This window comes from Theobroma cacao, chromosome 3 (assembly GCF_053813885.1).
Source record: "Theobroma cacao isolate CCN51 chromosome 3, ASM5381388v1, whole genome shotgun sequence".
Lineage (NCBI taxonomy): Eukaryota > Viridiplantae > Streptophyta > Magnoliopsida > Malvales > Malvaceae > Theobroma > Theobroma cacao.
The window spans coordinates 35,877,888-35,902,356 of NC_142641.1; the positions used below are offsets into that span (position 1 = coordinate 35,877,888).

The 24,469-nt window shown below is 35.9% G+C and overlaps 4 protein-coding genes across 6 annotated transcripts; 1 reads left to right on the plus strand and 3 right to left on the minus strand.

Annotated features, from left to right (window-relative positions):
- Positions 1-1,707: 1,707 nt before the first annotated feature.
- MLS (malate synthase) lies at positions 1,708-4,034 on the minus strand. Its single transcript, XM_007037855.3, has 4 exons — positions 3,584-4,034; positions 3,176-3,501; positions 2,633-2,963; positions 1,708-2,489 (listed from the first exon to the last, which is right to left on the minus strand). Exons 1-4 carry the CDS (start codon positions 3,971-3,973, stop codon positions 1,833-1,835), a joined length of 1,704 nt encoding a protein of 567 aa, XP_007037917.3. The 5' UTR covers positions 3,974-4,034; the 3' UTR covers positions 1,708-1,832.
- Positions 4,035-4,862: 828 nt separating this feature from the next.
- LOC18605064 (uncharacterized) lies at positions 4,863-9,366 on the plus strand. Of its 2 annotated transcripts, XR_016025206.1 has the most exons (6): positions 4,863-6,728; positions 6,831-6,966; positions 7,054-7,142; positions 7,281-7,392; positions 7,499-8,301; positions 8,940-9,366. XR_016025206.1 is itself a non-coding variant. In XM_088804338.1 (5 exons), the coding sequence occupies exons 1-5, from the start codon at positions 5,344-5,346 to the stop codon at positions 7,595-7,597; spliced, it is 1,821 nt and encodes a 606-aa protein (XP_088660464.1). In that variant the 5' UTR covers positions 4,863-5,343; the 3' UTR covers positions 7,598-9,366. The 2 variants fall into 2 exon arrangements, 1 of the variants encoding a protein (XP_088660464.1); XM_088804338.1 differs by having other exon boundaries at positions 7,499-9,366.
- Positions 9,367-9,678: 312 nt separating this feature from the next.
- Positions 9,679-11,680, minus strand: LOC18605065 (uncharacterized). Its single transcript, XM_007037858.3, has 4 exons — positions 11,081-11,680; positions 10,482-10,913; positions 10,093-10,402; positions 9,679-9,855 (listed from the first exon to the last, which is right to left on the minus strand). The coding sequence occupies exons 1-4, from the start codon at positions 11,678-11,680 to the stop codon at positions 9,713-9,715; spliced, it is 1,485 nt and encodes a 494-aa protein (XP_007037920.3). The 3' UTR covers positions 9,679-9,712.
- A 2,411-nt stretch (positions 11,681-14,091) lies between these two features.
- Positions 14,092-22,814, minus strand: LOC18605066 (AMP-dependent synthetase and ligase family protein). Of its 2 annotated transcripts, none has more exons than XM_018118068.2 (6): positions 21,628-22,814; positions 16,146-16,335; positions 15,405-15,550; positions 15,220-15,287; positions 14,716-14,818; positions 14,092-14,566 (listed from the first exon to the last, which is right to left on the minus strand). In XM_018118068.2, the coding sequence occupies exons 1-6, from the start codon at positions 22,633-22,635 to the stop codon at positions 14,441-14,443; spliced, it is 1,641 nt and encodes a 546-aa protein (XP_017973557.2). In that variant the 5' UTR covers positions 22,636-22,814; the 3' UTR covers positions 14,092-14,440. The 2 variants fall into 2 exon arrangements, with proteins under 2 accessions (XP_017973557.2, XP_017973556.2); XM_018118067.2 differs by lacking the exon at positions 21,628-22,814 and adding an exon at positions 16,853-18,341.
- Positions 22,815-24,469: the final 1,655 nt, after the last annotated feature.

Sequence of the window (24,469 nt, forward strand, 5' to 3'; positions counted from 1 at the left end):
GAATTATTAAGATTACTAAATATTAATATTATTTGATCAAATGTTATCAAGATTGTCTTCATAAAAGTGATCAGGTGATCTTTAAAGGGTCATAAATAGATTTGGATGTTCCACCAAATAATATACTAACAATTCCTTAAAAATATAAAAGCAAAAAGTTTATTCCCTAAGGAGAAAGCACTCTCCCTCTATTGTTAGATTAAAGTTCTTGTAATATGAAAAGTGTGGTTATTAATCTATTTTGTAATAGATTTCTATATATCATGAGTTTTTGAAAGTTAATAGACTCATTTGATGTCCAAAAGTCAAGATTCTAGAGTCATTCTACGTTAGTTTTAAAAAGATAAAAGACACTACAAGTATGATTAAAGTCCAATTATTTTGTAATTTTTTTTTGTAATCCATACATTTTTTCACATTGGTATCAAAGCCAAATTTAGTGTTTTCAATGTATGATCTCTGAAAAACATGATTAACATGCTAAAATTCGTTATTTATATATGCTTTTAGTTTATGATTATCTTGTTTTTGAAGCTTCAATGGCATATTACTGATAATTACAGAAAAAAAATGTCCTTTGGGTTTAATTATTTTGTCATATGATGCTAATATATGCCTGATAAAATTTTGAAAAAATTGAGCTTCAAGTGATGTGTAAATACTGAGAATAATCAAACCGTAACCTAACGCTTTGAGTGAGTTTTCTTTATTTCTTAGATATTTTGGTGCATGATTTTTGTGCCAATAGAATTCTTGCATGATAAGCTTTCCATTGTTATATTATTTGCATCATTTGGATTTGTATGTTTGGAAGATTTAACCAAAACAAGGACTAAAATGAAAACGAAGAAAATTTGATGGTTGAAAATGAAGTGCAGACCATAAACTTGACCCAATCTCGGTTCGGCACGTGTTGCACTCTCCATACTTTGATTGGCGCACAGAACACGACAATAGACTTCCCTTGCTGTGATGGAATAAGTGGCATTGAGAGCGCGAGAACAGACCGTGGAGATGGCAGCGCGTGGATTGCATGTGCCACCTTAGGAGAGTGATTTATAGGGGAAAATATTTTTTGGGGAAAAAATAGAGGCATGACAACGCTTTGGAGGTGCGTTTTTTATTATACAAATGCCATCAGAAATTCGGGGAATAATGCCTTTTTAACGTTCAGTGATTTTTTTATAATGCAAAATTTTTCTGATCACTCGCACGTGTGGGGATACGTGCATTTGATTTTGAGCCGGTGAGAGTTCGTGTTACATATTTCTAAGAATGTGTGCAACACAATGGTAGAGAGAGACCTTGTTATTTCCAATTTTAATTTGGATTGTCGTTGGGGGCTCAAACTTAGGCCATGGAGTGGTCCTGTTCCACTTTCTTTGGGCCATTCCGGTTTGATGAAATATTCTTAATCTCATTATATAAGCTACATTTTTCTGAGCATTTTTCATTAGTTGTTTATATTTTATTCACCTAGCAGACTTCCATTGAATACAAATTCAAAATCCTTAGTGGAATTATATTGTAATCTTTCTTTAAAATGTCTTTCTTGCTTTGTTATGTTATTTGCAGCATTATATTTTGTGGTAAAGAGAGACAGGGGATATTCAAATGGCATAAATCATCCTGATTCCACCTTAATCAATGAAATAAACTGTGTCCTAATATGTTCTGCAACTGGATTAACCATGTTGAAGCTTTCAGTAAAAACAACAGTGAAATCGTGATTGATTATTTACTTACTAGCAGTAGCAGTAGATTATGAGACAACACAAGGCAGAGTCCAGGATTCCAGGCTTCCATGGGAAAAGAAAAAGGGATGAGCTCGTTTAGAGCTTAGACAGACCCTTAGGATGATGCACGACAATGTGATTATAGGCATCAAGAGTCAGAAAATCATCCAGGGTGGGAGCAGTGCATTGGCGGGTGAAAATCTTTCCAGCTTCTTTGTACATTCCCTTTCTGAACTTATCTTTTCCAACCTCTCTCTCAATCCTAGCCATCTCTTCTTCCACCACTCGCCCAAAGAGATCACCGTTCACTCTAACCCCAAGCCCATCCCCATCCAATTCCACTCCATATTTCAGCCATTGCCAGTTTTGAACTCTGCTGATCTCAGCTGTGGCAGCATCTTCCATGAGATTGTAAAGAGGGACTGACCCTGCCCCAGTTAGCCAGGCTGCCAAGTACTGGATCCCTACACGAGTATTTAGGCGGAGACCTTCCATGGTACGGACCCCTCTAGGCCTTTGCAATAGGTCTTCTTCTGTTAAGTTAGCTGCATCTTCTCTTTTGACGGTTTGAATTTGGTTAGGAGCATTTCCCATGTTGTTGGTGAAGACTTCCATGCAGGCTTGGATGAGTCCTGGGTGTGCTGCCCAAGTTCCATCATGCCCTGCCTTGACCTCTCTCAGTTTATCCTTCCTTACAAGATCAAAGGCTGCCTCATTTGCTGCTGGATCATCTCTAATGGGAATCTGAGCTGCCTGTTCCAGAAAATTGGGCCTTCAATATCAAAGATGCTCTCAAAATTATAGTATGATTCTTCCAACAGAAAAATAAAATGAAAACAGAAAACCAGAAAAAGTTGAATGTTAAATAATGCATGACATGAATTTGACTCACATACCATTCCACCCATGGCGTGCACGCCACGCCTATGGCATGTCCTGATGAGAAGATCAGAGTAACTCTTCATGAAGTGTTGAGTCATACCAACTTGAACCCTGTCTGGCAACAATCTATCCGGATGACCTTGAAATGTCTTAACATAGCTGAAAATGTAATCCCATCGTCCACAGTTTAGTCCAACAGAGTGATCCCTGAGCTCATAAAGGATTTCATCCATTTGGAAGACAGCTGGAAGTGTTTCAATTAGAACAGTGGCCCTGATGCTTCCTTTTTCTATACCTGCCATCTTTTCTGCCCTCTCAAACACACAATTCCATATTTTTGCTTCCCTGCCAATAACGTAACATTTGTATTATATTCCTGAATACGAATTATGGTTTTTGAACCACTTCTACACCTACAGTCTAGTTGATTTCATTGAAAGTCATGCAGCTGTCTTTCAGAGCCCATATTAAACGATTAAATTTAAATGGCAGCAAGAAATACTTAAACTGGCTTGATCTAGGTGTGTTCTAGCCTTGGTAGGTAACTACTTAATTACCTTGAATGCTCCATCTTAGGGAGATAGAAGAAGGGCCCAAATCCTTCACCTTGAGTCTTGCGGAAGATGGCATAGTTGTGGTAAAAATAAAGGCCAAAATCCACGAGAGAACCAGTTGCAGGCTCGCCATCTATGAGAATGTGAGCCTCAGGTAGGTGCCAACCTCGTGGACGAACAAACAGCTTAGCTATCTGGTCATTGAGCTTGTAAACCCTGTTCCTTGCCCGGTCATGAAACGTTATTGTTCCATCGACAGCATCCTTTAAGTTAATTTGGCCTCTCATAAGATTCTCCCAACTAGGAGAGAGTGCATCTTCAAAATCAGCCTGCCAAAAAATTAAAGCTTAAGTTTTTACACTTGAAAGAATTGATGACAATTGCAATGACTAACGTAATGTGATCACTCACCATAAACACTTTGGCTCCAGAGTTGAGAGCGTTGATGATCATCTTCCTCTCCACAGGCCCCGTAATTTCCACCCTCCTGTCAGCAACAGCTGGTGGAACTGGTGCACAAGTCCACTGCCCTTCTCTTATGTACCTTGTAGCCGGATCAAAACCTGGCAACGCCCCTTCATTATACCGCCTTTTAGCCTCCTTGCGGCACCCCATTGCGTAGTTAATATGGTTCCTAAACTCCCTCTGCAAATCAGCCACAAACTGCAAAGCATCCTTGGTCAAAATCTTTGCAAACTCTTCATCAAATCGACCACGGATGTCCACTCCTTCAGGGACGTCATAAGCATTGATCTTCCTCGCAGCTGGTGCGGTAAAACCGTAATTCCCAAGACCAATCATTCTGTTGTCTCTTAGACTATTAAACGCTGGTAGTGAATGGTTTCTTGAGCTGAGTGTGCTTGCAATGTGAGAAAACTGGAATTATATATAGAGAAAAAGAGTGAGCAAGTGGATAGCTACATTGAGCGTTATCGTTTCAATTTTTTTACTTGATTTAAACTCTCTAAATCGAGTCAGCAAGTTAACCGGTAATGGTTTTTTGCTTTGGTGGTTGAGGCGTGTCCGCCATTCCGTCTTGTTGGAACGAGAACGACCGACTGTCATAAAAGCGTTTTTCTTATTGGTTCTGCATGGCTTTATGTGCGTAAACTGTGACGCCAGTGGCGGAAAATGGCAGCTCAGGATAGATGGATTGTTTTGAGCTGTGTGCCTTCCTCGGGATGTGCAGTTTGTTAGGATATGATGGATGTTTTCTCTGATTCTTGCTATGAAAAATTTTGGGCCTAGATTGAGTTATAGAGACTTCACAACCAGTTGTGCTGAATGGTTCGTTGCCTTGCCTTGCCTTGCCTTGCCTTGTGCGTCTTTATCTCTCTGTCTAAATAAGCTGGGGTCTTTGGGGGAACTAAGCCAATCGATTAAAAAGGGCCTACAATTAGAGGGAATGTTCCTATCGTATGGGGCTATGGCCTAGCTAGTGCCTAGCGAGGCAGATAAAGAACAGGCCCTCCTTGGCAGGTTGCTATGCCCTGTGCACCTTTTGAGGCAATTACTATGAAGGGCTGAGCTTTAAAGCACACATTTGCTAGTACAATAAACAAATTGATTCAAGTCCAGTTTTGCTTGAGTTGGGCTTTGGAATTAAGGCCAGAAGAAGCAATTCGAAAACAGAATTGCACCGACTCCAAAAAACTAACCCTAACGCGCTCTCTATAAATTGCAACGAGGGCGGCTAGAGATTAACGTCAACGCGTTAAACGAAGAAGCGTCCAAAAGATTCTGTCTTGATTCTCTGATTCCCTTTGCGTGTGGTTTCCATCTCGCTTTCTCTTCTTTCTGCTAAGATCTTCAATTATCTCTCATTTATCGAGGTGAGGTCAGATCAGCCAAAAGGGGCACAACAAATTTCAGGTTCTAGGGTTTTTTATTATCTTCTCGTTTATTTGATCTTTCTTTTCTCTCTCTCTGATAATTTCCGCTCCTCAAAATCTAGGGTTTAATCGTTCTGTTGTTCGTTTTTTATTGATTGTATTTCTGAGCTTTGTCCGCAGATCTTGGGTTTGTACTTTTTAGGGAACCTAGGGAAAAGGAAAAAGAAAGAATAGTTACTGAATTCTTTTGTTTTGTGCATTTTGATTGGCGATTTTGTTGGATCTCGTTTTTTGAGTTTTGAAAATTTTGATTGAGAAGAGTTTGGTTGTTTGATTGGTATGGCGGCAGGGCGAGTTGATTTTCCGAGGAGAAGTGGTGTTGGGAAGTTGAATCGGGGTCTTGCTCATGCTGCTCCCGATAAGAGTGGATATAATTACCCATCTAATGGGAAGAATTTGGTTGCCCAGAATAAGAATGGGTACAACTTGGGTCCTAGGCGATGTGGGTTAGAGGAGGTTGTGAGAGTTAAGAATGGTGGAACACGGTTTGTGGATGATGGGGTTCGGCAGCCCCCACAGAAAAAGAGGAAGTTTTCCCCTATTGTATGGGACATAAAAGAAAAGGAAGTAAGAATTTCGTCTAGGAACAGAGTTGTATCCACACCTACAACTCTGTCATCTCCTCCTTCACCTTGCACGTCAAGTATAGTTTCTGATGAGGGTGTTACAAAGCATTCAGTCTCTGCAAATCTTATTGAGGAAGTGCAGCATTTGCCACCTAAGTCTTCTGTTTTTGGTTTTGCTGCTGTTTCTGGCCAGCAATGTCCGGATGATGAACCAGAACAAGGTCTGGTGCGGAAAGAAATTGTTCAAGCACCTAACATATTCACATCACGTTGGTCATCTGATAGCGATGATGAAGATGTGTCTAGGAGTGAGGAAAAGAGTAGGAGTTCCAGTCTTGAAAGTGGAGAGTGTGAAAGAGATGATTTGGAAGGAGACCTGATTGTCTTAAATCAATCTAATGAAAGAAGCAGTTGCGTATTGTCTGCTTGTGAGGATGGAGATATGGAATGCCAATCGGTCTCTTATGGTGTGATGGACATTGATGACAAGCGTGAGGAAGATGTTGCTGTTGACCAGCCAGAGTTAGATGTTGAAGAGCCAACTGGCAGAGGTGTGAACATGCTTCTGGGTTGCAGAAGTGTTTTTGAATATGCAAAATTGAACAAAATAAGTGAAGGTACTTATGGTATTGTTTATAGAGCTAGGGATAAGAAGACAGGAGAAATTGTGGCCCTGAAGAAGGTAAAGATTCTTGACCGAAGAGATTTTGAAGAATATGGTTTCCCTTTGACATCACTGCGTGAAATTAATATACTTGCATCTTTTGATCATCCTTCAATTGTTAAAGTTAAAGAAGTTGTAGTAGATGACCATGAAAATGTGTACATGGTTATGGAGTACATGCAACATGACTTCAAGGGGCTAATGGAATCCATGAAACATCCATTTAGCACAAGCGATGTTAAATGCTTGATGCTACAGCTATTGGAGGGTGTCAAATATCTTCATGATAATTGGGTGCTCCACAGGGATATGAAAACATCCAACCTTCTCTTGAACAACCAAGGTGAACTGAAAATATGTGACTTTGGTATGGCGCGCCAGTATGGAAGCCCTCTAAAGCCATATACAACTAAGGTGGTCACGCAGTGGTATAGGTGAGCTGCACTTTGTATTTTCTGAAAAGTTATGAGCTTTTAAATTTGACATTATCTTTGTTTTATTTCCAAGCTTATAGTTGTGTGGTTTCTGCATTTCAGAGCACCTGAACTTTTACTTGGAGCAAAGAAGTATTCAACAGCAGTTGACATGTGGTCTGTGGGCTGTATAATGGCTGAGTTGTTAGCTAAGGAACCCTTGTTCAAAGGAACAAGTGAAATTGATCAGCTTCGCAAGGTAATCATTGTTTCTGTTGAAACTTCACCACCTTTTTATGTTATTATAATTATTTTGTTTTCTGATGTTTGGTCTTGATGGTTGCAGATCTTTGATACTCTTGGTACTCCAAGCGAGAAGATTTGGGCTGGGTTTTCTCAATTGCCAGGGGCTAAGGCAAATTATTCTAAGCAACTGTAAGTTTTTCTCTGTGCAATTGCTTTCTTCATCTGTAGTACTATTTATCATCATGTTTTATATGTTCAGCATTTATTGACTAACTCTTCATGTGATTTCCTGTTTTATAAGTAGTTGCTTTTGTTTTCTTCTTCCAGGTATAATTTGTTGCGTAGAAAGTTTCCTGCAGCATCTTTCACAGGATCTCCAGTTCTATCTGATGCTGGATTCGACCTGTTAAATAGGCTTCTTACATATGATCCTGAGAAGGTATACACACATGAGTTTAAAATCTATTTTAGTGAACTCTAGTTTATATGTATGGGAGGTTTTATGTATTGTTTATTGCTAATTAAAGTTTCTGTTGCCTGTGCAGAGAATAACAGCAGATGATGCTCTTAATCATGATTGGTTCCATGAGCTTCCTCTACCAAAATCTAAAGAATTCTTGCCTACTTTCCCGCCAAAAATGTAAATGCAACAGGTACCTGGCATGACTAGTGAAAGCTTGGGCACCCGAAAAACACATTTGGGCGACATTGTTAGTTTGCAGTTGTAGCTGTTTCTTATTTTTCTTCAAATGACTCTTAGGCATATACAACGAACCGTGAAGGATCCAAATCTAATACAGCAGTGGTAAAAAAATTTTTTATCTATTGGTTGTGCTACGGGCAGGCAGATTGTGCATAAATCCACTGTGTTATTTATCATGCTAGTGTATCTTAAGCACATGATTGGCAAGAGGTGAGGTGCAGCAGTTGAATATTTTGGTGGCAAAATATTGTGAGAAACTGATATTGTCCTTTGGCAGGCCAATAGATGACATTCCTGTGGAGATTAATATCTCGAGGAAGTTGAATTACAGGACCCAGTTCTTAGTTTGGATGATTTTGTGATGAATTGTAATGGTCCTTAGCTGCGATTGAATATGAAGGTGCAGCTTATTGACCTTACGGTTCTTAGATCTTTCTTGTTCCCACTTCCTTGATATTGTAACAGATGCAATTCTTGTGTAAATATTCTTGACTATATTTGAATTTTCGTTTTTCTATTTCTAAAACTACTGCTCACGTTGTTTCCTTCAATTTTTTTCCCATTGGTTGCAAGAGTCTACTGATGCTTGGAAGGGAACAGCATTGGTCTTTCCTGCTCATGGGCAGTAAGTTTTGCACACTCAAGGTACTTTTCCTGATATTTGTGTTGTGCCGTCAAAAATCAGTTTCCTGTTTTGTACATGGTGATTTTACCATATTAAGTAATGGAGGAGCTCCACTTTTTCGTACACAATACATGTTTCTGAAGTGAACGTATGTATGTGAATTAAGTGTCATTTATGGAAACTCTGAAGTAATGTTGCTGAGAATATGGCTGTAACTTGTAAAACACAGAGATGTAGGGTGTGGTTGTAGTTTCCAAACATTGCGGGGTAACACACAGATGTAGGCCACATTGCTTTTGAATGAATTAGTTGATCTTTTAACTTGTGAGATTTTTGTACCTTTCTTTTCTTCTCTGTTTTAAAGTGTTTGCAGCAGTGCCAGAGGTTTGAAAGCCTGAATGTGTTTTACATAATCATTTAGTGTGCAAGTCAGATGCCATATGCATAGTTGGTATAATAATTGTATTAATCTTGTTGTACTTTGGTGACCTCTTCCTTAATGATTACTAATTGTCAGTCTAAGAGTTGATGTTGCCTGGCAATTAAATAATAATGATGGATACTGATATATTGTACTAGTTGTTATCAAAGTGGATTTTGATGGTTTATTATCTGTATGGTATATCGTCCTCAATTATTTTTTGGATGGTAATGGTAGAAGGCGGATGGTGACATTGATGACACACAGAAGGTTGTGAATAACAGGCAGACGTCAGTGCTGGAGAAAAGATAACAGAAGGCTTGTTCTATTTCTTTTCCTTTGCCTTTGTTTTTTTTAATTTTGTTATATTATCCTTGTCATGAATGGGTTCTTAACAATTTTTACTTTCTTGAGTTTCTGCAAGATACCATATAACTGAAAAATTGTAGAGGACGTCATCATACCCAAACTTGGCTGTTGCTGCAGATGGTTCAACAGTTGGGAGTCCAAATTTCACGAACAGCATATATTGTTGTCAAGCATGGTTTAAATAAACGATCATTGTCTTCCTTTGCTTTCTAGTTTTGGGCATAGTAGTAGTTGTCAGGAAGAAATCCTACAACTTTTGAATCTAATAATAAAATTATCAGAGAGTCTTGTTGAATTAGAGTGTTATGACTGTTGGCTCCATTCTTACGAGATGAGTTATATGATGAGCATAGCACTGGAATTAAAGATTCAACTGATGGAGGCAGATGATGATGTAGTTAACTCTTTCAAGTAATCAACAATACTTGTTTTGGCATCCAGAAGATAGGGGCTGTAACAGTGGACTGTTATGCCTGTTGATGAGTTTCACTTGGCAATAGAAAAATATTAGTTAGGATAATTCCAATTTCCAAGCCCCCTTTTATTTTTTCGTGAAGTAAAAAGTGCTGAAATAAGGGGTTTCAAAATTACAAAGAAGATGTTAATGAGAGTCCTTATAGAAAGGAAAATTAACAATCGTCTCATTTGGTAGTGAAAGTCACAGTTTTCCCAAGCACAAAAAGAACAAGTGAAAGCTCTATGAAAAAAATGGTACTGATAAGTGCCCGATCAATTTTCCATCCGTAAACCGTGGCTCCTCCTGGGTTGAACTGCAAGTACGTGACTGCATTTTGCAGAGCAAGCATGGAACATATTCAGTAAAGCTACAAAATCGTTACTCGGTAGGCACTGGAATTGTTATCCAGCCTTTGCTCTTTTCTTTTTTCTCCTCAATGAAAACTGGATTTAATCTAAAGTTTAGAATATGTATGCAGGTAAGGAAAACTAAAAAATGGGTTTATACCATCCAATTGACTCTATTTATGCAGGAAAAACTTAAAAGGCGACGGAATGTACTTACCAAAGGCTTGTCGCTTGTGATACAAGGACATATACGAAGCCATTTGAGTATTGGTTGGAACAGGCACATAATCAACTGCCTCCAAATCAGTTTCTGAGTAATTTATAGGCATTGGGACTGGTAGATGGGCTGCTTCCAAGCCTCCATCATCATTACTAATTGAAACTGATTGAGAGGTATCATTAGAGTTGCAGGTAACTAAAGCATGCCATCGGCTAGCTACTGAAGCTAGACCTTGGGCTCTATGTGAGATTTTTGCAGCTGCGTGCAGGCAGATTATTATTCCAACAAGCTCAACGATGGAGATGACCTGCCATATGTGAAAAATTCTTTATTGATATAATCCAATGTTAGCATGAGGTGATACATCAGATTCGTACCGCACTTACTGCAAAATCACCACCATTGATGAAATTGATGATTCCACGGTTTTCTGTGGTTTCCAACAGAGCTACAAACTGACTAGCCGTCACAACCAGGAATTCTAGGAGGAGAAATATTCGAAACCTGTGGCTTATCTTGGATAAATAATGCGTCAAACGTATGTGTTCCTCCATATAAACAGAGAGATCCGAGTCCCTTTCAAGAAGCTTCCCATAATTCTCAAAGTGTATCACCTGCAAATTACACACCAAATTGAACAAGCCACTGCCTGATAAATAGATGACAGTTGAATAACTCCAGGACACGAGCAAAACAGTTAGCATTACGACTGATCTCCACCATGAATCGTGATAGGCATAGACAACCCGAGTGACTTCTCGAGCAGCCTTTACAATGAAACATGGTAATATCCACGCTGCCAACAAACGGAAGAAATCCTGAATAAATGGAGCAAATCGAGTTACAGAGAGGAAAAAGGTGACTCTGAAACAATTTCAACTCTTATTAAAAGGTAAATGATTAGATCTCATGTACTTCAATTTTCAAATGAGCACTAAATAAAAAGAAAAAAAGGGGTAATAACAATTAGAGGGTCCTTGCTTACATCTATCTTCTTTGCGTATTCCTCACGAAACTGTTCCACGTGACCATGATACCTATCCACAAACAGGAACTTCCTTATCCCATATTTGCGCAGATTGCGAGAGATGCAGAAAAGAGAAATGGCAGAGACGAGAAACTGAGATACGAGAATCTCAAGCTCAAAACTCTTGATCTCGTACTTGTAACAACCGGAACAATAGGAGAGCAAAATGATGAGAAGTGGAAGAGTAATACCGAGAAGCAGGAACAAGAACCAGGATATAGAGAAGCTGAAGACGGAATATTGGCAGAAGCCAAAGAGCCTTAGAACGGTCTCTAAACGGTGGAGGGAACGGGAAAGTTGTGTGTCGTCTTGGTCTTCTTCTAGCTGGGTTGATGGCTCTAAAAGGGGAATATTGGTCTGGGCTGTTGCAGTTTCTTGTGCTTGTGCAGGAGGAGCTGCCATGGAGAGGAAGAGAGTTGCAGAAAAGAGGGGATTTGAGCTGAGTTCTTGCTCAGTTTTCCCTTTGAAGTAGCTAAAGAAACGAACTGAAGAAAAGCGTTGGTGTGGGGTCACATAAGACGCCGTCTGCCGTTGCACCCATGACTTTATAGAGTCCATAAAGATACATTGAGAAATTGAGACACAGAGACTAGGACCTTTATCCTGGACTGACCCATTAGCCAGACAATTTTTTTTTTATTTTTATTCATAATTTTAAAATTTTAATTCTGCAATTTTTAATTTTTTAAAAACATTTCAAAACCCATCATTATTAAAAATAAACAAAATATATCATCTCAATATTACGTAAATATTTATATGCTATAAATTTCAACTCAAAATATTAAATTTGTTTATCTTTTTATGTCATAAATATTAAAGTGTCAAAATCTATCTATTTTTATCACTTGACATTAAAATAGATAGATTTCAATTTATTTTAACGAGGATTAGCAGATGAATCAAAAATTAAATTTTAAAGGTGATTATCGAAAATTGATTTGGAAAAAAGGTGGTGAAAAGTTAGTGAGAAAACAAAGATTTTTGTTTTGTTGCTGACAGAAAATCAGAGGAAATAATTTCATGTCCACCTTTGAGTGCATAATGAATGTTAAAAGTCTCAAAGCATTTGTAGACATTCATAGGACATGAGCTATTAATACCCATGGTTTCCCCTTTTTGCACTAATTCAGTTATTGTAAGAAAAAAAAAAAAAAAAGGACTTAAAACAGAGCATTGACGAAGTCAGTCCAGCCTAATCCAATACCCTTATTAAGGAGTAGTCACTAATATGATATGCACCAGAAAATGAAATAGAGAAAAGAGTTTTATTTTGAAGTGACCTCAAAACTTTTATTTTTTTATTGAAAATTCGTAATAACAAATCTATATAACTCTAAGCAGATAATAACAAATAAATATTTTTACGGTAAAGAATAAATATAGATATTCCATTTTGACTGCTAACCTATTATCTCTCTAATATAATATAAAATTATGAATAATGATATTGTTACATAAAAAGTAATGAGATCGGTTAAAATAAGTAAAATAATTATATCACCGTAAATAATACTAAAAGTAATATGAGAAAAGTTGTAAGATTCACGAGTTTTGAAAAATTTGACTTGATGACTTAGATTTGGAAGTACTAGAAAGAGATTTTCTCTTACAAGATTTTTTTTTTTTTTTCTCTTACCTCAAGAACCAAGTGATACACTTTGAAGTGTGAATAACCTCCATTAAGCCTTAGCGGCCTAAACATATACTAAAAACTTGCCACCCCATTCTACATAATAGGGGTAATGTGTTGCTACTCGTTACTACGCATGTTAAACACTGTTTTTGTTAGTTGCTCCTACTTGGTTTACATATAAGAAACTTTCACAATTCATTCGAGACTTTCCTAAGGTGAAAATTTGAGAGAACCCCTTTCTAGGCTTTCTCTAAGCACCATTTCTCTCAAATTCTCTCCTACTTAGCTCTTCCCTCTGCCTTGCTCTGCCACTCTCATATTGTCTACCCTTTGTACACCACTACCTATTACAACACTCAGCACTTGAAGGATTGCTATAATCTTACTCTCCCAACACATCCCATTTTACTTGTTTGTAACGTTACCTCTCTCCTTATCGTAAAAAACACAGAAATGAAATATTAATGGTTACGGCAGTGCAGATTCAATCTTCCAAAGCATAGTGGTTGAATTAAAATGCAAGAGATAGGTAGAGATTACTACAAAATACAAATGTATGAATCAATAGTAGTTTGCTGCAACCTTACTGAAACCTGAGTCTTCTCCGGGTTTGCAATCAAAGTGCTTCACTCTGAGTAGCTGAGATATAAATGAAGTGCAAGAAACCGAAAGACATAAAACTGTATTTCACCTTCTCATTTTGCATATGAAATGAAAACAGTTAAGGGAGTTGAGTGGGTTAGATTTTTATTTACTTCAAGCTTTAAGAACAATTATGAAACGAATTGTTATCCAAGGAAAAGAGAAAATCAAGTATTGCATGATGCAATTCCAAGTGTCCTAACCTTGTCATCTTGCCTTAATATTAATTGATCAAGTTGAGGAATTAATGACTTGGAGAACATCACTAAAGCAAATAAACCTTTAATTTGTAGCAAAGGGACCAGCGCCTATAAACTTTTTATTTATTATGTACGGAAAGAGAGGGTAGAGAATTGTCCTTTGTAGACAGTAGAGCAAGTGAGCAGTCTATGACCCGGAAAGGACTTTGCTATGAGAGTTTTGAACTTGTGCATGCATTTTCCAAGGTAAAGCAGATTGTTCTGTGGTTTCTGAACTAGGGCACTGGTGTTAAGCTTACAAGGAGGAAGAAACCATGGGGAAAACAGTCATCAGTCCCATGGTTTAAAAGCTTCCAACGAAATCTTCCACTTCAATCTATAAGACTCTTGCATTTCCTACTTCCCTCATGTCAGGTTTTACACCTAGGAGGCTACAGCATAAATTTAATTAAAATTTCTATTCTTTGGAAAAGAAAATCAACAGAGCTTGCTTCAGTGGTAGAATGGTATAATCTATGTTTCTTTTCCATCAATTACACAAAACAGTAATAACATAATCTGAATCACAATTCACAATCTACGATCAATAAATTAATGATTCTGATGGAAATACAGTTACTGTTTTATGATTTTGTTGCTATGGAAAATGCCGGGAGTAAGGGAACTCATTTAGAATCCCAAAATGTGAAGGGAATTTGATTTCAATTTGAGCTGTAATCAATAACCAGCCAGCGGTGGTATCCAAAGCTTTAAGCAGATGCCAACAAAGTTTTCATTGTTTACTGCAGCTCCTTCCCAGCATTTGGCGATATCCTATTGTCATATATTCCAGATATGGTTTTATAATTTAGATAAACCACCAGATAGAGAATGATTAACCAGCTCCCTCCTCAAGATCTTTCCTGCTGGGGATTTCGGAATAGAGTTAACAAAAGCAACACGTCGAATCTTCTTGTATGGCGCAACCTGCAAGAAGAAAATCAGCTCTAGTAGTGTCAGGTTGCATAAAAATACAACAAAGAAGCCTAATATGCTGAATAGTAAATATGCATTTCAAATTTCCCAAAAATTAATTAAAAAGCAAATACTATCTGTCACTATTTTAGAAACCATGCCTGTTTTGCAATGAAATCCATGACTTGAGACTCAGTGATGCTACTTCCAGGGTTTCTCACTACATAGGCCATGGGAATCTGCCCTGCTTCTTCATCAGGGTACCTGCTCTCAGATATAACAAATTGATATGAGACTAATAGGTGCCACTAGCATCACAACAGAATTGCAGTTCTAGATCAACTTAGGAACTATTAGACAGTATACCACCATACTATCAAATATTCTGGGAACTAATTGATCAAGGCTGATGTTAGTACTCCTTCAAAAACATAGATTAAACACAGCACTCTCCCTTGTGAGGTATTCTGCTAAGTGATCTTAACTTTTTCACTCACTTAAGAGGGCTCCAAAAGCATTTGGCAAGAAAACCATGTTCAGAAATGAATGAACTGATGTGCAAGTTGCGTCTTTGATTGGACAAAATGTCAAAGCTACAAACTAAAAAAAATCTAGCATACACAGACATCATCATTCACAAGAAAAAAGAGAAACTCAATACATACGGAATCACAGCTGCATCAGCAATTTCAGGATGGGAATAAAGTAAATGCTCCAATTCAGCAGGAGGGACCTGCAGTTTTTGGTTTAGATAATGAGATTATGTGGTCCAAAAACATTAAAGGAACACTGCCAACCACATTGCTTTAAAACTGGAAGTAGGGTGCAAACTCCGTGGCAACTCATTCACCTGATATGCCTTGTATTTGATCAATTCCTTCAATCTATCTACAATGTAAAGAAACCCTTCAGAGTCAAAATAACAAATATCGCCAGTTTTTAACCAGCCTTCTGAATCCAAGGTTTCAGCGGTTGCGTTCTCATCTCCTACATAACCTGCATTGACGCCACTATTTCACTTACGAAGGAATAAGCTTTTATAAGAGTTTGAACTTTGCAAAATGCCAAAAAGGAAAAATCTATGCCAATTGCTCCTCATTAATTATGAAGTTTTGGCTGAAATATGTAAATTATGATTATTGGTCCAAAAACAAACCTTCTATGATTATAGATTTCTCCAGATTTATGTCCTTGATTACAAAAACCAAGCTTCCCAAATCAGAAAGATTAAGGAAGGGAAAATGACAGGGATTAGTATGGTTAATGTACTACAAATTTACAATATTACTAACTCTTCAGTTTTTTCTTTTGTTTAAAAAAAAAAAAAACCCTCTACTTGTAAGTAAAAGGTATGGTGGTGAAATGATGTTATAATAATTTTCAATCCTCCCATTTCATAGCTTTATCAAGCAAAAGAAGAAAAAGACTTCTTTCTCTTTTGTCAATCGATCTATCTGTCCTACAATTTCCTAGAAACCAAACTCCATGGAGAAACGTAACTTCCTATTGCTAGCCAGTTGGTTTCCGTCCCAAAATTACGTAATTCTAGCGGCACATTTAGCACCAATATTAAAGGCAAAAAATGTAATACCCTTCATTACTGTTGGACCCCGCAACCATAGCTCCCCTCTCTGCCCTGGCGGCAGGGCCTCTCCAGTTACAGGATCGACAATCTTGGCTTCCATATTTTCAGCAAGGCGGCCAACTGTCCCATATCGTGCTGCCTCCTCAGGCCCTATCACCCTTGTTGCTCCCCCTCCAGTTTCAGTCAGCCCATATCCCTAACACAAAGAAAAATGAAGGAACAATACTAACATTCACACCCGACGAAGATACTAATTTGAAATCTATGCTCAGAGTACTCAAGGGACAAATAGAATAGTTCAACAAACTCAACCATATACCATGGGCAATAGAACTCATCCCTTACTCTTTTTTTCATTAAAAATACATCCCACTAGAAAGCATACTTAATAAGCAGAATGCCAAAACTAGAGAAAACTGCCTAAGCTAATGAACTAGAATAAACGAACATAAATCAAATATTTCTTTTATTTTGAAAAACTACTGCATAAGCCTTTTCCATCAAGTATACATAGATCAAACAAATCAAAATATAAGTATGTTATTACAAATGATTATGTCGAATTGTCAATATACATAAATCACATTTTTCATATGTGGGAACTTATATATGTAGAGATGATAATTTTTAGTAACATTGTCACGTTTTAATTTATTAAGCCGACAATAGTAGAAAAGACGTTAACAATTTATCCTTCTCCAGTTATTTCTTACTTGAACAAGTTCCACGGCGGGAAATTTCTCCTTGAACCGCTCAACAACCTCCTTGCCAAGCGGGGCGCCACCGCAACCAAGCAACAGAAGCGAGCTGAGGTCATACTCTTTAGTCAAATCTGATTTACTTAACGCCACCACAAGCGGCGGCGAAACGGGCATGTAAGTTATCCTGTACTTCTCTATGGCTCTTAACATTCCCTCAAATTCAAATCTCTCCGTGAAAACCACCGATTGTCCCATCGAAAACGCCCTCGCCAACATAAAGAACCCAAACACGTGAAACAAAGGCACCGTGAAAAACGACACCGGGTGCGGTTCCCTCCGCTCCTGGGGAAAATGCCTTATGTGGTAAAACCCGGCAATCAACGCGATCAGGTTCCGGTGACTCAGCATCACGCCTTTGACTCGCCCGGTGGTCCCCGAAGAATAAAGTACCGCCGCTGTGTCGTGCTGGCTCACATGGACTCTATTAATGAAGTCGTTATCGACATCGTGTTGAGTTAAGAAAGTGAGGAACTCGGGCGAGTCGAGGAGGACAGTTCCCAGTTTGAGAGATGGAAGCTTGGAACTCGTCTTCGATGTGGCGAACGCAATAACGGGTTTACAGAGTTGAACCTGGTGAGCAATCTCCAACTCGGAACTCAGCGGGTTGGCGGGAGAGACAACGATTCCTAACGACAAGAGAGCGAAGTAAAGCAAAGGGACACGAAGAGAGGGAGGGGAGAGTATGAAGGCGACGTCGTTTTGGGAAAGGGAATAGTTTTTCCGGAGGGAGTGAGCGAGGGAATGGATTTGAGAAATGAATTGGGAGTAAGAGAGGGTGCCTGCGTTAGTAGCGTCGACAGCAAAAGTGGTATCGCCGGTGGTGGGGGTGGAGGAGGAGCGGATAAGAGAGAGGACATATTGAGGGAGGGAGAGAGGCTGAGACGGTGGTGGGAGAGGTACGAATGGCCTGAGACTGTGGAAAGTCCTCGTTTGGGGACAGAAACCGGTGTTTGGATCTATAGAACGGTGGGGATTGTCAGATTCTGCCATCGGAGTGATGATGTTAGCTTGAGGTAGCTATGTAGCTGCAATGAGTTTTTACTTTGCAGTTTGCAGAGAGGTTTCAGAAGCTTACAAAGTGAAAATGGAAGAATGAGAAAAGCAAGCAGTGTACCTTTTTCTCCATATGGCTTTCGCCTTTTTGTACATTTTTTTTTTCCTTCTTTTCTGCAGATGATGACGGTGAGCCGGCGAGCCGGCAGTGGGTAGAAAGAGTGTTTTTTCAGTTTTGTCGATGGTTTTTGACTCTTTAATTGCAAACGTGGCTTCTCAATTTTAATTCAATAAACGTGTATAGTACTATAGCTGAGAGATCGTTTGGCAACTGCCATTAGAGATACGTTTGGTCTCAATCATTAATATCAGTACAATAACAAAGGCATCTAGAATCTTCCATTGTGATTGCATGTATTTTTTATTAAATTAAAAATACAAATATACCCCTCACCATTTTTTATTGGTAAATGATCAAAATACCTATTAAGCTCATGTATCTCTATATTTTATTTAATTTAATCTCTATACTTAAAATAAAAATAATTTAATTTTTTTATTTTGAGCATTACTTCAATTTAGCCTTTTGCACTAACGGTATCTAATTTTGCTATTAAAAGAATGACGTCAGTGCTGACGTAACATGCCACGTGCCATCAACTTGATGACGTGATAATACTACGTGACTCTAATATGATGATGTGATGATACTGACTTGACATTGATATGTTAATATGTCAATACCACGAGACAGATAAAAAAAATTTTTATGTCACAATATAGGGATTAAATTGGGTAAAAATATATAATATATAAACTAAATTGAATAAAATTGAGATGATGAGGGACTAGGTTAAAAAAATATTTAAAAAATATAAATCTTTAAGTAGATGATAGATATACTTATTAATAAAATAAATATTTAAATGTAAAAGATTTATAGTGTTAAAATATATATAAATATTTTCAAATTTGATTTTTTTATTCTAAAATATGTACATTAATTAATTTTCTCTACAAAAAATAAGTTTGAATTCTCTTTCTATAAAAAAAATTTGAAAAAAATTTCATACCTAAAGTCAAATTTAAATGAATAACTTACACTATTTTAGAATAAAATAATATAAAAAGACTAAATAAATTTTTTTGATATTTATAATAGTATAAAAAATTAAATTTATTGGACTTAGTTTTTAACTTGAATTGAACTCAAATAAGCAAAAATAAGTTGATTTAGTTACAACTTTCACAATTTACAAATATTTATTCTTTTGGAATTATTTAACTCTTACTCAATTTTCCTTTTATTTAAATTTATTCAAAATTTCTTATAAAATGATTTTATTTAAGTTCAAATATCACAATCAAATTTTGCTAATTTTAAATTTACATTATTAATTTGGATTTATAAAAAAATTTGTAAATACAAAATAAAATTATATAAATATTTATAATTATATTTAACTCTATTAACCATAAATGCAGTTTTTAATCAAAAAAATTTCAACCTAAAGAATATAACTTAAAATATTAAACAAAATAAAAACATAAAAAATAAACAAATAATTGAAGGAGTGGAGTAACTCAGATTCTATGTTTGTAATAAGATGTTTGTTATACCTAAATTAAGCAAGTTAGAGCAAAAAATTATTTTTATAATCATTGCTAGCTTTATATCTCCCTTCTTCATCTAACATAATGCAAGCTATTCATCTAAATTTGACTTTAGATATGAAATTTTTTGAAAAAATTTTTATAAAAAGAGAATTCAAACTTAATTTTTGGAGAGAAGATAAATTAATGTATATATTTTAGAATCAAATAATCAAATATGAAAATATTTATATATATTTTTTAACACCAAAAATATTTTACATTTAAATTTTTAGCTTATTAATAAGTATATTTTACATTTAAATATTTTAAATATTTTTATAATTTAGTCCCTCAACATTTCAATTTTATTCAATATAATCAATGTACTTTATATTTTTATTCAATTTAATCCCTATGACATGATAAAATTTTTTTTTTTAATTTTATTATCTGTTATGTTGCACTGATATGTCAACATGCCAACATCATAACAGCATTACCACATCATCATACTAAGGCCACATGGCACTACCACATCATCAAGTTAGTGCCACATCATCGAAATATGTCACATTAGCGTTGACATCATCATTTTAACGACAAAATAGAATGTCGTTAGTGAGAGAGATTAAATTGAAGCAATTCCTAAAATTAAGATATTAAATTACTTTGATTTTGAGTATAGGGATTAAATTGAACAAAACACATGAATACAAATACTTGATGGATATTTTGACCATTAGTAAATAGTTTTGAACCTAATTTATGAAAACAACTCTTTAACCATTTTTGAAATTTTATCATTCCATACCAGTTTTAACGCAACAATATCAAACACTTCTAAACTATCAAATTATCAAATTATAATTTCCTTTTCATAAATTTTCAAAAACAATTTTCAAACCACAATCCTCCTATGGTCAATTACAATTGTAATCGCAATACTAAACTAATATTTTTTTTTTAATGTTTTAAATTTGTGTTTTTTTTCCTTTTATTTTTTGAACATTTAACACTCTTATTTTTTCTATATTCTAAATTACTTTTTCATGATTTTTTTTACCTTTTGATATTAAAAATATAAAACGTCGTTTTTACTAGAAAAAATTAAAATTTTTAATGTAGTATACAACAATCAACACTTTTTTCTTGAATTTCATAAAAATTAAAAGAAATACAAAAAAATACTTATTAGGTCATTATAATCAAAATAGGGTTATTTCTCATGATATTTATTTGGATTAACATACAACGTTTTTTTTTTATGGATGGATAACCTAAGTAGTAATACTTTGGGACCACACATTAGTGGACAGATAAGACACGCAATAACACACCCAGCTTTTTTGCATGCTACTACTACATAATTCATAATTCAACATTTTCTTATTCCACTTTCGTCACTCCAAAATTTGATTGGATATCATAATTAATGGAGCAAAAGCGACACAAATCAATATCACAAACAGCTTGCATGTGATAATTTAGCTTTCCATAACGTTTTACATTATCGAAGTCAGTAAATATCCTTTTACGCCTAAGATAAGAGTAATTCAATAATCATCGAACTATGTACAATTGAAAACGAATTTGAATGTGTTATAGACTAAATTTATCAAGCAATTAAGAAATTTGATTTTTATACTACTAGTCTTCTATATCATTTTATTTATATTTAATGAAGTTTCAAAGAGACATGAGATACACGCTTTATATTTTAAATTTCAAACTATTACTTATTCCGTCTTATTATATATGAAATCAGAGGAATAATTTGTTTGATTATAATTCTTAATTCATTATTCTTTTTCGTTCCTTCAAACTTCAAACTATTACTTTTTCCAGTCTTAGTATTAAAATTGTTTTTAATTAACTTTTTTATTTAAATGAGCTCAAATTTGATAATTATTTTTCACAAAATTATAAAGTTATAAAATTTAAAATTATATAAATTTTAATTTTTTAAAATATATTTTCGAAAATTTAATTTTATATAATATTTTAAAAATTATATCAAAATATATTAGAAAAAAGAATCGAGCAAACTAACACAGTCGGAGTAAAAAGAAAAGAAAACTATCATTTAAAAATAATGGTATTAAGTAAACATAAAAACGAGATAGTAAATAGAAAAATACCTGCACTAATACCACATTGGGAAACTTCTCCTTGAACCGCTGAGCAATCTCCTTGCCAAGCGGCGCGCCACCGCAGCCAAGCCCCTGAAGCGGGCTCAAGTCATACTTTTTAGTCAAATCCGATTTAACAAACGCCAAAACAAGCGGCGGCGAAACCGGCATGCCAGTAATCTTATACTTCTCAACTGCTCTAAGCATTTCCTCAAATTCAAATCTCTCCGTCAAAACCACTGTATCGGCCGACAAAACCGCCCCTAACAACATAAAGAAACCGAATACATGAAACAAAGGCACCGTAAAAAAGGTCACTGATCGCTGCGGGTTATCATTATCGCCGCCTTCGGTTGTGTTGTAGTGATGAATCGCCGTCATTATTGCGATTAGGTTTCGGTGAGTCAGCATCGCCCCCTTGACTCGCCCGGTGGTTCCTGAAGAATATAATATCGCAGCCGAGTCGGATTGGTTTACCTTCACTCGTTTAATGATGTCGTTATCGATATTGCACTGAGTTAAGAAAGAGAGAAACTCGGGCGAGTCTAGGAGGACAGTTCCGTGTTTGAGAGATGGAATTTTATGAGAGGCTTGTGACGTAGCGAAGGCAATAACGGGTTTACTGAGTTGGACCTGGTGAGCGATTTCCGAGTTGGAACTGAGCGGGTTGGCGGGGGAGACAATGACTCCTAACGACATGAGAGCAAAGTAAAGCACGGGGGTATGCAGGGAAGGAGGGGAGAGAATAAAAGCAACGTCGTTTTGGGAGAGGGAGTAGCGTTTTTGGACAGAATAAGCGAGGGAATGGATTTGAGAAACGAATTGAGAGTAAGCTAGCGTTTGGCCGGTGGTGGCATTGACGACGAAAGTGGTGGCGCCGCTGGTGGAAGTGGAATGGAAGAGGGAGAGACAATATTCGGCGACGGAAAGAGGTCGATCGGTTGGCGGGAGAGGGATGGGTGGTTTCAGGCTACTGTAAGTTCCTGTTTTGTAACAGAATCCGGTGTTTGGATCCATTTGAACGGTTGGGATTTGTTTCTGCCAAGGAAATGGAGATATAAGTTAATCGGCAATTTAGACTGGTTAGTCCATGTTTGCGGTTTTCATTTGAAGATTGTGGATGCCAGTGATTTTTATATGTAAAGCAGATAGAAAATGGCTGGAGGAGGCTGTTGGGTTTAGTTTACGATTTGAAATGAATTACGTCTCAAATTTTGGTATTTGCGACGCCTTTGCTTAATTAATTAATACCAATCGACAATGATTGAAGACTTGTAGAGTTATCTTTTCGGACTTTTTCATGAAAATAGAATCTTAAATTTTACTACTTGCTACCAAGGACCAAAGCAATTTTTTATTTTTTGTTTAAATTTTAGTAAAAGTATATACTTTTAAACTATATATATTTAGCATTTAAATTTCTCTGGTGAGGCAAACATTACTGTCATTTGTTACTCTACGAGGCATTGTTTGAACTTTGGAAAATACTTGTTTATCAAGTGATCATTAATTAATTTGATTAACAATTAATCCTCATTTATTTTACTTATTTTTCTTTATTTTCAGATCGAGAAGTGTTTTTGTTTTGTGGGTTGGGTTAAGTTTATTAATTTTTTAAAAAATATTTATCATTTAATACATTATTCTCATCAACTATTTTTTAAAAAAATATATTAATTACAAAAATATTTTTATAAATAAGTAAAAAGGATTTAGACAACAAACTGATTGATGTTTGGATGAGCGGATTTGGGGAGTTAGGGTCAAAGCGCCTTTTATGACTGACTATTTTGGGTTTGACCGATTCTTTTTCAGTTTGACTTGTTGTTCGATGATTGTCGTGACTGCCAAATGGTTTGGCTTGGCTGGTTATTTCAGAGGAGATGTTGCGTATGGGGTAGCACGGGCATGGCCGCTTAGTTATCTTACAAGTTCGCTCCCCCTCACAGTCTCCGACTTTTGCATGCTTTTTTTGCTGCGTTGAAACGCAACAGGCCCGTGAACTTTGCTTTAGATATCTGACCCCTTCTTAATATCAAGACAACGAGATTGATTGAAATATCTTTATCAATCATTAATTGCCTTGGTCTTTTCAACTATATAAAAGTTTAAATCAGATATTTGAAATAATTATTATATTTTATCATTTTATATTCACTCAAAACCATACCTAATACTTTGGATATTTTTAAATATAAAATATTTTCAAAAATAGCTTTTCTATAATTTTAACTATTTTTCATCAAATTAGATAAAATTACTCTTAATAAAATTATACGTTATAATGTTACACGTCATATACAAAAACATGTTACATATCATGAGTAGATTGTTACATACCATATACAAAAATATGTGACATGACATGATTAAGTTATTACACATTATGTTGAAAAAAAATATTGTTATTACACGTCATGTACAAAAACATGATACATGTCATAATTAGGTTGTTACACGTAATGTACAAAAATATGTGACACGTCACGGTTAGATTGTTACACGCCATGTTGAAAAAAATACTATTGTTACATGTCATATACAAAAATGTGTTACACGCCATGGTTAAAACAAGTTGTTACATGTTATGTTAAAAAAAATATTGTTGTTATACGCCATGTTGAAAAAATATTGTTGTTACACGTCATATTCAAAAACATTTTATTACACTTTAATATTTAAAATGTTGTTGTTACTTCGAACCAAAACTTCAAATTCTCTTAACTCTCTTCATTTCTTTTGTTTTTTGGCAATTTAGCACCTATTAAAGTGCTTCTAATATGTTTTCGTAAATCAAAACATAAATTTTCTTATCTAAAACACCTATTTCGATAAAAAATAATTTTTTTTT

Bases quoted from the DNA above. Each gene is read 5' to 3' on its own strand.
- MLS (XM_007037855.3), bottom strand. From the start codon at position 3,973: ATGATTGGTCTTGGGAATTACGGTTTTACCGCACCAGCTGCGAGGAAG. The intron at 3,502-3,583 runs GTGAGTGATCAC...ATTTTTTGGCAG, and splicing joins CTGGAGCCAAAGTGTTTATG to GCTGATTTTGAAGATGCACT. The intron at 2,964-3,175 runs GTAATTAAGTAG...CGTTATTGGCAG, and splicing joins CCTAAGATGGAGCATTCAAG to GGAAGCAAAAATATGGAATT.
- LOC18605064 (XM_088804338.1), top strand. From the start codon at position 5,344: ATGGCGGCAGGGCGAGTTGATTTTCCGAGGAGAAGTGGTGTTGGGAAG. The intron at 6,729-6,830 runs GTGAGCTGCACT...TCTGCATTTCAG, and splicing joins GTGGTCACGCAGTGGTATAG to AGCACCTGAACTTTTACTTG. The intron at 7,393-7,498 runs GTATACACACAT...TTGCCTGTGCAG, and splicing joins TTACATATGATCCTGAGAAG to AGAATAACAGCAGATGATGC.
- LOC18605065 (XM_007037858.3), bottom strand. From the start codon at position 11,680: ATGGACTCTATAAAGTCATGGGTGCAACGGCAGACGGCGTCTTATGTG. The intron at 10,914-11,080 runs GTAAGCAAGGAC...CCATTTATTCAG, and splicing joins AATACGCAAAGAAGATAGAT to GATTTCTTCCGTTTGTTGGC. The intron at 10,403-10,481 runs GTAAGTGCGGTA...CACATATGGCAG, and splicing joins TCAATGGTGGTGATTTTGCA to GTCATCTCCATCGTTGAGCT.
- LOC18605066 (XM_018118067.2), bottom strand. From the start codon at position 17,890: ATGGCAGAATCTGACAATCCCCACCGTTCTATAGATCCAAACACCGGT. The intron at 15,551-16,145 runs GTATTACATTTT...GCGTCAATGCAG, and splicing joins GGGTCCAACAGTAATGAAGG to GTTATGTAGGAGATGAGAAC. The intron at 14,819-15,219 runs GTATGTATTGAG...ATCTGAGAGCAG, and splicing joins GCTGATGCAGCTGTGATTCC to GTACCCTGATGAAGAAGCAG.